The sequence below is a fragment of the Phalacrocorax carbo genome, chromosome 26 (genome assembly GCF_963921805.1).
Source record: "Phalacrocorax carbo chromosome 26, bPhaCar2.1, whole genome shotgun sequence".
NCBI lineage: Eukaryota > Metazoa > Chordata > Aves > Suliformes > Phalacrocoracidae > Phalacrocorax > Phalacrocorax carbo.
Genome location: NC_087538.1, coordinates 5,330,904 through 5,341,301, shown reverse-complemented (window position 1 = coordinate 5,341,301; position 10,398 = coordinate 5,330,904). Strand labels below are relative to the sequence as shown.

Below are 10,398 nucleotides of genomic sequence, written 5' to 3'. Positions count from 1 at the left end.
CTGCACTTGGGGGGGGCATCATGTCCAGGAGACCCCCCTCCGACCCAGCACATCACCCGTGGAGGGGGCAGCACTCGTGGAGGGGCATCACTCACGGAGGGGCATCACCCATGGGGGGGCATCACTCATGGAGGGGGCATCACCCATGGAGGGGCATCACCCATGATGGGGGTCATCACTCACGGAGGGGCATCACCCCTGAGGGGGCATCACTCATGGAAAGGGATCACTGATGGTGGGGGGCATCAACAAGGGGGGGGGAGCATCAACCACGGAGGGGGGCAGCACCCACGGGGGGGGCAGCACCCACGGAGGAGTGGAAGGGGAACAAGCCGAGAGCTTGCGGGTAGAAATCAAGGGGCAGCGGAATAACGGCGACCCTGATGCGGGCGTTTGCTCCAGCCCACCTGGTGAGGAAGAGGAAGTCGGTGAAGGCTCCGCAGACCCCTGGAAGGAGCCTCACGGTGGCGGGCCCTGGTCCTCGTGGGGGGGACCCCCAACCACCCTGAGATTCGCTGGAGAAGCAACACGGCGAGAAGCAACGCGGGAGGTTCCCACGGAGCATCGAGGACCCCAGAGCCCCAGAAGACCGTGGGGGTTGGGGAGGGGCCTCTGGAGACCCAACCCCCCGGCTCGAGCAGGGACACCCAGGGCAGGGGGCACGCGACCGCGTCCCGCGCCCCTCGCGGTGCTCCCCAGGGGGCTGCGCTGGGGCCAGCCCTGGTCAACAGCGTCTCTTGGGGTCTGTGGGGTCCCTTCCCTGGGGACATTCACCCCCCGCCTGGCCGCGGCCCTGGGCCCCTGCTCTGGGGGGGCCTGCTCAAGCGGGGGGTGGGATGGGGTGAGCTCCAGAGGGTCCTTCCAGCCCCCACCAGGCTGTGGTTCTGTGACCATCCCCAGGTGACCATCACCCAAGGGAGACCATCACCCATGGAGGGGGCGTCATCCTCAGGTGACCATCACCCAAGGGAGACCATCACCCATGGAGGGGGCGTCATCCTCAGGTGACCATCACCCAAGGGAGACCATCACCCATGGAGGGGGCGTCATCCTCAGGTGACCATCACCCAAGGGAGACCATCACCCATGGAGGGGGTGTCATCCTCAGGTGACCATCACCCAAGGGAGACCTTCACCAATGGAGGGGGCACCATCCTCAGGTGACCATCACCCAAGGGAGACCATCACCCATGGAGGGGGCGTCATCCTCAGGTGACCATCACCCAAGGGAGACCATCACCCATGGAGGGGGTACCATCCTCAGGTGACCATCACCCAAGGGAGACCATCACCCATGCAGGGGGCACCATCTTCAGGTGACCATCACCCAAGGGAGACCATCACCCATGGAGGAGGTGTCATCCTCATGTGAACATCACCCAAGGGAGACCATCACCCATGCAGGGGGCATCATCCTCAGGTGACCATCACCCAAGGGAGACCATCACCCATGGAGGGGGCGTCATCCTCAGGTGACCATCACCCAAGGGAGACCATCACCCATGGAGGGGGTGTCATCCTCAGGTGACCATCACCCAAGGTAGACCATCCATCTCCAGGGGTTCAGCACGGCCCTCAGGCAGCATTGTCAGGGCCTAATCAGGGCTTATTAGCATTATCCGGGCTAATTAGCATGAATGACCCTGATCAGCCCCACCTAGGACCAGCTGATGGCCCAAGGGCTCTCCTTAAGCCCAGCCCAGGGTGCTGGGCTCTGTTGGGGGGGCCATGGCCAAGGCTGAGCTGCAGCCCATGGTTCCTCCTGATGTGCAGACTTGGTTCCTGCCTCGACCCGGGACCTGCCTCATCCCTCTGGCTTTGCCTGATGATCCGGACCCTTGGCGGAACGTGGCTGCTCTGCAGGACCCTTCCTCCCCATCAAGTAACCACAGAGGTGTCAAGGAGAGAATTTTTATTGAAAAAGCCTATTTTATGAGTACATTGGAATGCGTGGGGAGGTGGTAGATGTCAGGAACTGAGCGCCTGGCCAGAGACCACCCCCACCCCTTCAACTGACCCCGTTTGATGAGGCTTTGGGGGCTGGAGGTGAAGTAGAGAGGAAGAGGGTGGAGATGTGCGGCTCCTTCTCCCCAGACTCTCATCTCGGTTCTGGCACTGGGGGGTTTCTCTTCCCTATCTCAGGGGGGTTCTGACGCCCTCGGGTCCCAACAGCCTGGTTGGGTCGGACTCTGCCCGTAGCAGAAGCACAAGGGCGTCTCAGCGGAAGCGCCTTGCTTGGAGACATCACCTTAGGAGAGGCGAATGTGCCTTAGCCACGGCTACATCTTGTCGCAGGCTCCAGCAGGAGCGGGGATAGCTCTGCTCAGGTGGGGGGGCCGCCATGGCTTCCCTGGGAGAGTCTCGGGGCGCCCTGGTGGCACGACGCAGCCGGCAGAGCCTTGGGCATTGATCATGGCTGCTCGTGGACAGCAGCATGGATTTCCCCGTCTTGGTCATGTCCTGCTGTCGGCGTGCGCGGGGCCCGTCGTCCCGTGGGGAGGGTCGGCAGGGGGATGCAGGAAGGGAGCAGAGGCTACTCCTCGCTGGGGACGCGTGGGGGCGAAGGAGGTGACTTCAGGGTGAGTTGGGCGGACACGTACACCCAGAACCAGGGACGGATCCTCTCCCCACTCAAGGGGCCCAGTGGGAAGGTGTAGAGCAGGTCTTGGTTGTCAGCGTAGAAGAAGGCTACCTTCTGTGCCTCAGTGTCCAGGGAAACCCGAATTGTCCGGGGTCTCTTTGTGAGGCTGAGAAGTGTGTGGTATGGGGAGGTCAGAGCCCGATACTCTCCCTTCATGTGACCAATACCCCAGATCCCGTTTCGAGGATCCCGGTCGATCTCCCCCTTCCTCTTAGTGGACTCCTTGGCCACCCCCAATTCCCAGAACCCTCCTTCCTCCATCCCCACATCCACATCCCAGAAGTATCTCCCGGAGGTGAATCCCTCCTGGCCCAGGACGCAGGGGTCGGTGTCGTATCTCTCGGGGTTATCTGGCACCTCTTGCCGCGTGTCTCCGCACCGTACGCTCTTCCCACCATCCGAGAGGATGAGCTCTGGGTGCGCCGTGTCCGCGTCCAGCGTGACGTGCACTGCGGGGAGAGGGGGAGAGCTCAGCTGGAGACCCCCGTTGCCTTTGGGGTCTCCTCAGGTGGGCTCCCCTTGGAGAACTGATTTGTGGGACCTCAAGTGCCACAAAAAGAGAGAGAGAAAAAGGGAGATGTGGTGGGGAAAGGGAGCGGGGGGCATCAGAGCAGTTGGGGCGTGGAGGCTCAGCCCTCCATTTACCCACCCCCCCACCAGCAGCACAGGGGAAGAGACCCATGGAGAGGCAAAGCCCCACACCCCGGTACCTTCTTCCACCGGCACAAAGGCGTTTCTCCACCCTGAAAGCAAAGAGACGTGGTCACAAGCAGGTGCGGTGGCATGAGGAGGGGCCGTGGGGTGATTTGGGGTGGTGGTCCCCAGCGCTGCAGACCACTCCCAGCCATGCTTGCCTTTCATGTACCCAAATTTACCTTATTTGACAACGTAGATTCACCAAAATGGGAACATGGACATCCTTCCTGGTCCACTTTGGGGGTTTTTAGTTAGCCCCTGGGAGTTTTTGCCATCACTCTTGGAGGGGGCTTGGTAACAAACCTGAGCAAGGCACATCCCATCCCCCTCGCCCCTCCCCCTGCCCCTGAATTCTGTGCTGTGTGAAAGACCACGCGGGTGGGGGAAGAGCAAGGATCAAACTTACGCAGCTCCGAGACATGTTTCTCTGAAAAAGAAAAGAGCAAGAACTGTTTTCAGTAAAAGCATGTGCTTGTTGGGCTCCAACCCTCATCCCCTGGTCCCTACGTAGCCACCAAAGCCACGGGTGTGTTAAGAGGTGCTTTGATGGTGCCAGAGCTCCAGAATCTGCCCAGGGAGGGGAGAGGGGATGGGAGGGGAAACCGGCTCGGAGGAAGGCCTTTGGGGCACCCAAAGGGCTGGGAGGAGTTGGTGGGGTTGGTGCCACCAGAGAGTTGGGCTCAAGCTCGTGGGAAGCTGGATGACGAAGGGTTGGGGAAGGTCGTCTCCTTTGTTTAGGGGGTTTTGGGGGTGGAGGAAGCAGAGCAGGGCTTGTGTATTTCCATCTCCCGACCCCTGGAAGGGAAATAACAATATAACTAAAAGCAGGAAGAAATAGGCGGGATTGCTGGCAAATGCTCATTTGGTGGTGGGAACTTGTCCAGGCGCCCGAGGACCTCTTTGCTTTTCTGCTGCCTGGGGCTTTGGGAGTTGAGCTGAAGGAAGGGTTGGGTTGATGTTGGAAGGGGGGGCAGGTTTAATTTTGGGGGAAAACCTGCTGAACTGGTTGTCTGAAAGAGGGTTTTGATGGGCGGCGTGCCCTGATGCCAAGAGCAGAAGGGTGCCTGGGTCCTCCTCTCGCTTGAGGCCTCTCCGTCAGCCATGTGGCCATCAACGCTGGCGATTTGACGTTGGGCGCCAAGGGGAGATGGGGATTTATCGCTGTCTGGGGTGGCCTTTGGGGACAACCATGCCAAGGTGGGTTTCATTCCCTTGAGGATGAGGAAGCTGGTTTTCTTCCTCCATATTGCTACTCCTCCAAAGCCAGGGAGGCTGATTTTTGTTATTGCAGAATTCGGTTACCCCAAAGCCAAGCTCTCCTCAAAAGCCGTACCCGAGGTAGAATTCAACTCCTACAAACCTGCGGGCTACGGACGGGCTTCCTAAACCGCAGCCCATCTCCTCAGAGGTTTATTACCCAAAAATGAAGAGATTTGGTCTCCCCTAGGGTCGGTCACCCACGTTGGCCAGCCCCGATGGAGTCAGGCACTTGATCTGGTCCCGCATTTGCTCGCCCCCTCCCCGCTGCCTCATGAACTGCCGCCATGAAGCAAGCGTCCCTCTGCAGCTCGTATTTTCCCCTCAGCGACAGAAAAACCCCACATCACTTACGGATTTCGGCATCGCGTTTCCCTGGAAGGAAAAGCAGGAATAACTGTGAGAGGAAGTTTCCTTCCTGACAGGAACTTGTGAGCGGCCTGGGGTACGGGAATGGGGCGGCAGCTCCGCACCAACGGCATCACTGGCAGAGCGTGGTTAGAAAAGGGGAAACAGCAGGAGGAAAACAGGGATTTCCCTAATTCCGTGTCTATTTGGTGTGCTTTCAGAATTTAAATGAAGTCTTTTCAACCCTTCCCACCCCTCGTAATTCTTTCAAATGTCTTTTTGGTGTGAAATTACCCACCAAATGCCACTTTCAAGGCAAATCTAGGAGACGCACGCATGCGAGAGCCAACCCTCATCGCTATCAAAACACCCCCACCCAATTTTCAAGGGCAGGGGAGAAAAATAAAGTGTCTCTTACCAATTTCTGTGGCTTGTTGGGCTGGAAGAGAGAAGAGACAACATCACGTGCGTTAAAGGCAGGGTACACCCACAGCTACCTCATGAGAGGTTGGGAGGGAAAAGGGTCTCTTACCAATTTTTCTGTCTTGCTGGTCTGTAAGAGGAGAGAGAACGTGATGTGGGTTACAGGAAGGCTTCACCCAATGCTACGTCATGAGATGTTGGGGGGAAAATAATTTCTTACCAAGTTCTGTGGCGTGTTGGGCTGTAAGGAAGAACAGAATATGTAACGTCGGTTAAAGGAAGGTTTCTCCCACGCCTACGTCACGCGAGGGTGACCCACAATGGGGACATTTCAGGTGTGTTTTGGGTCGGCTTATGCTGGATTTGGGGTTTGGTGTGACATGGGGGTGTCTGGTGGTGTTGGAGCTCTGCCTCCTGCGCCTGCAGCCCCGGGGTTTGCTTTGAGGCTGTGGTGGTTCCCCCTGGTCAAGGGCATGAGCTCTTGGGGATGGAGATTCTGCGTTTGGGGCCTCCAAAGTGCTCTTTTTGGCATGTTTCAGTGGGACAGAGCTCGAGGGAGTCTGAAATGTGTGGGGGCAGCTGGTCCTCCCGTGAGCAGGTCCACGTCATTCCATGTGCTCTTGGGTGCTCAGAGACCCTCTTGGGTGCCCCAAAGTCCCCTTGCTCCTGCCTAATGCCTTACCTCGTAGCCGTGAGATGAAAAGAGGGAAGGCAACCAGGGAAGCGAAGCAGGCAGCCAGGGTCACGAAGAAAGCCACCTTCCAGGGATAGTCCTTTGGGAAAATGGAGTCTGGAATAGGAAAATTGCCCCGGTTGGGTTAATCTGGGATGCAATGACGGGTGTACGTTGTGTGTTGGAGTGAACGTGCCTTTCCGTAAACTTCGAGCATCTTTGTTGAAATATTTAGAACTGACGTTGATATAGAACAGAGTGTTCTTCACTTTTAATAAAATAATCCTTGATTTATTAATGGTCCTTAGAAACCTACACTGACACCAAGTTTCTCCTAAAACAGTACTTGGATGCTCCTGATGTGATCCCTGATGCTCCACAGACCAGCTCCTCCTCCATCACGCGCTTGTGATCCATGGAGCGCCACAGCCCAAGGGACCCGCCTGGGGCTGCAACAGCCCCCCATGACCAGAACCCTCCTCAGGGGCAGCCCACAACGACTGCGGGCATAAAATTCAGGGGCGAATCCCCTCATTTCCCACGTCTGGCTTTTAACAGCTCAATGCTGGTGGCCAATCACCTGAGATATAAATGGGCGCCTCCTTCTCCTGCGGAAGCCGCGTGTTCCTGACGGAACAGGACACGTTTTGTTCTGTGTTTCTTTGGATGACGATGGACTTCTCCACTTCAAAGAGGCCGCTCTGGTCTTGGGAGTTGGACTGGGTGACGGGCGGGAGCTGCTGGCCCTGGACATCTCTCCACACCATCTCAGGCTTTGGGTACCAGCCGGTCGCTTGACACCTCACTCGCACTCCCCCATCCTGGGCATCCTCCACGGAGAGGAGGGGGCTGGAACCTGAAACTGGGACCAAAACCCCCACCTCTGTCAGCCAAACCGAGCGCCCGTCCCGGAGGAGACCTTCCCACAGCTCCTTCCACCCACAGCCACAAAGTCAGGGCAGCCCTGGCGAAAGACTCACGGAAACCTCTGAGCTTGGCCTGGAATTGGTGGCATTTCTCCCTCTTTGCCTCCTGCCCCAGATGAACCCAGAACCGCACGGACTTTCACTCTGGGCACACCCAAGCCTGGTTTGTTTCTCCGGAGGCTGGTGTTGCTCTCCTGGAGAGGTGTGAGGGCTTTGGCCGTGGGCCAGGCCCTGTTGTGCAGGGATCTGGGGCCAGGCAGGTGGGGAGATGCTGGCGAGGAGCTGGGCTGCCCAGCAGAGAGAGACCAGAGGGGATTTGTGCGTGGGGGTGGGCAAATGGGACATGCCGGGGGCGCGTCTTGTAGACAACCCTGGCTCCAGCCTTTTACCTGCTACCTGCAGCTCCACAGAGGCTTCTTCATAAGAATCCCCATCTTGGACGCGACACCGGTACTGTCCCTCATCGCTCAGCCGGGTGCTGAGGATCCTCAAGGAAACGTTCCCAACAGAGAGGCCCTCCTTTGACAGCTCTGTCCTCCCCCGGTATTGGGGATTCTGGAAGGAGTAGTCGTCCCACCCGCTGCGGTAATAGTGGATGTGGTTGGAGATTATTGACTGAAACCACAGAACCTCCATGTTCTCGGCGTTCAGCCTCGGGGAGAGGCGGCAAGGCAGCACGACGTCTTCTCCCACGACGGCAGTGACCGGCTGGTCGGGTCCCAAGACCCTGAACTGGGCTGCGAAAGGTGGCGGGTGAGAAGAAGAGACGCCTGAGACACACGGGCACACGCGGTTCTGCTGCTGCCTCGACGTGCACGTAATTGAGTTGGGTTTTTAAGGACTGTGGTTGGGTTCGTGGCACGTCTGGAAGTGCTGGAGGCAGAGCTTGGGGTCTTTTTAGACGGTCGAGGACTGGGCTGGCTCTGGAGCTCCACCCATGGAGATGACGGATCCCCAAACCCTCACCGCTTCGTAGGGCGCTTCCACCACCTCCTACGAGACCCCACACCTCGCTCTTTATCCCACCTGCCTTTTAAATACACCTTTTGCATCGTGTTAAGATGCCGGGGGGAAAAAATATATCCCAAAGGGTGGGTGTCACGGAAGAAGTTCTGGAGCTCCTTACCGCCCTCCAGCTCAGGGACGAGAAAGGCACAGGAGAAAATCACAGCACGAGCCAGGGCAGAGGTGACGCGAGGGAGGCAGGGGCGTGAGGAAACCAGCACCTTCCCATCCGCTTTCACTGGGGAAAGATGAACGGAGGGGAACGACAAATCCATTTAACACAACCGCGGGGGCGGTGCCGAGAGCACCCATTTGAAGGGGGTTTTGTAGATGAAGCCTGGACAGAAAACGCTGGAGAACTCGGCACTGGTGAAAAAGCGTGTAGGGTGGGTGGGATCAGTGGGCTCCCTGCACCAAGCCCTGCTCAGAGCGGGCCGAGGGGCTGGGTAGCTCTGGGTCCTGCCCGCGTGAGCTTGGTACCTCCAGGGATGGAGGTGCCCCTCCTCCCTCGACCTTTTCCCACCCACCCACAGAATAAAATACCCCCATTCTGCTGTCTCTGACGGTGCTCTTTGCACAGCCCGGGCTCGGGTCCGGCACTGCTGTCACAACTCTGCAAGGGCTCAGGGCTTCCCGCAAAGCCGGGAGGGCAGGAGGGAGAAAGGGGCAGTTTGGGGTGGTGGGAGCTGATTTTTGCAACCATGGGGCAGGGCTGAACAGGCTGCGCTCTTAAACAGAACCACAACAAACCATCCCATAAATCCCCCGCACCCCAAAACCCCCACCCCCATTCAGATTTGGCCCTGGGCTGGGTCCCCTGGTTGGGGGAGGTCCCCAAATGTCCCCGTGGGGACCCCCATGGCCGGCTGCACCCCTGGGGGCCCCTTCCACCCGCGTGCCCCCCGATGCCCGCCCAAGCGCCCTGCCCTACCAGCCCTGCCTGCTGGGGTGCAGGCAGCCATCGCTCCTGGCGGGGGTGGGCTGCGGTGCTGCGCTCCTGCCCCCCGCCGTGGGGCTGGGAAGGGGGAGGCAACAGCGCAGCCCCACAAGGGACCTGAAACCGAGAGCAAAAGCCTTGTCCGCTTCCTTCCTCTCCCGGGTCCTGCGCAGGGAGGGCGCAACTGTGACCCTGAAACGCAGCTTCCTTCGCCCGCTGTGCAAAACGCCAGACGCCACCCAAAGCCGAGGGGTTTTTGGACAAAGACGGGGCTGGGCGGTGACTGCACAAAGCTGCAGCCCGCCCCGAGACACTGCGAGGCATCGGTACAGTTCCCTGTGCCAAGAACGGCCGACGTTCGCCCCCACCGCCTCCCCCAGCTCATCCCTCCTTGGGTCCTGCCCCCCTTCTCCTGACCTCTGCAGCCCCCTTGAAATGCCCCGCGCCTGCCCGGAGAGGGAGGGGGTTGTAAGAGCAGGGGTTCCCTGCCCTTTGGGGGTGACTTTCAGTCTTCTCATGGGGACAGCTCACCTGAAGGACCCCCAGTTTCAGGTCTCACCAACACCCCAATCAGGTGTCCTCCCCGAGTACAGGCTTTATCGCCCAGTTCTCGGCGTCTTCTTGGTACCTCAAACGCTTCCTTCTGGGATGAACTGGGACCGCGCAGGGGTTGGGGGTAGTTACGGAAGGGGCAGGGGCAGGGGGGAACCACCCCCCGAGAGGTTTATGCGGGCAGCGAGTGAGGCTTGGGCCAGGCAAGAGGGTATCAGCAAGGCATTCCTCAAGAGCTCTCAGCTCTGCGGCATTCGAGGGCTGCCAGCGGAAACACCCTGCTCCAAAGGAGGGGGTGGGGATAAGGGGAGGCCACGAACCTGCCGCCGGGGGTACAGGGGAACTTGCTGGCCCGGAGTGCGGCAGGAACCCGGGGACAGGGAATTCCGGCGGGGGCAGGTGGCGACCCCCGACCCCGTTGGGGCAGGAAAGGACCGACCCCCCCGCTCCCCTCGAGCCTCTGCCCTGGCTCCGATTCGCGCCGGAGCCTGAGCTGTTTAGAAAAGCAGGGAGGCTGCCGAGCGCTGGAAGAAGGGGGCGGCGGGTCCCGTCACCGGCTCCGGGTCGGGTGGGCGCGGGGCGTTACCCGCCATGGATAAATGCCAAAGCCAAGCCCAGCCGGTGGGCGCGGGAGGCGGCAGCGTCCCCCCTGCGCCCGGCGCTGCAGGGAAGGGAGGGCCTGCTTCTCGCCGCTGCCTCGCGCCCAGGAGGGTCGGTCCCGGTTTCGGGGAGAGCTCTGGCGGCGCAGGGGGGACCGAGGAGCTCCTGACCCGCCAGGGATCCGCGCGGTCGCAGGACCTCCGGCCGGCACCGAGGCGTTCTCGGGGAGAAGCTCCCAGCCCCGGCGCCAGGGGCTCTGAGCAAGGCGCCTGGAAGGGAAGAGGCATTCCTCTCGCCCGAGGGGCGGCTGCCTGCCCGTGCGGTGCGGCGAAAGCCCCGC

The 10,398-nt window shown here is 60.0% G+C and overlaps 1 protein-coding gene across 2 annotated transcripts; it reads right to left on the bottom strand.

The window, feature by feature from the left end:
• Positions 1-1,898: 1,898 nt before the first annotated feature.
• On the bottom strand, positions 1,899-9,138 carry LOC135317602 (butyrophilin subfamily 1 member A1-like). Of its 2 annotated transcripts, XM_064473955.1 has the most exons (10): positions 8,901-9,137; positions 8,091-8,207; positions 7,354-7,701; positions 6,619-6,900; positions 6,048-6,155; positions 5,361-5,381; positions 4,949-4,969; positions 3,744-3,764; positions 3,352-3,384; positions 1,899-3,090 (listed from the first exon to the last, which is right to left on the bottom strand). In XM_064473955.1, exons 1-10 carry the CDS (start codon positions 8,929-8,931, stop codon positions 2,534-2,536), a joined length of 1,539 nt encoding a protein of 512 aa, XP_064330025.1. In that variant the 5' UTR covers positions 8,932-9,137; the 3' UTR covers positions 1,899-2,533. The 2 variants fall into 2 exon arrangements, with proteins under 2 accessions (XP_064330025.1, XP_064330026.1); XM_064473956.1 differs by lacking the exon at positions 6,619-6,900 and having other exon boundaries at positions 8,901-9,138.
• Positions 9,139-10,398: the final 1,260 nt, after the last annotated feature.

What these genes read in the sequence shown, in the direction of transcription:
- LOC135317602 (XM_064473955.1), bottom strand. Translation starts at nt 8,931, where the DNA reads ATGGCTGCCTGCACCCCAGCAGGCAGGGCTG. An exon ending in TGTGGAGCTGCAGGTAGCAG is followed by an intron (nt 6,901 to 7,353) that starts GTAAAAGGCTGG and finishes TTTTGGTCCCAG; the next exon opens with TTTCAGGTTCCAGCCCCCTC. An exon ending in GAAACGCGATGCCGAAATCC is followed by an intron (nt 3,765 to 4,948) that starts GTAAGTGATGTG and finishes TTTCTTTTTCAG; the next exon opens with AGAAACATGTCTCGGAGCTG.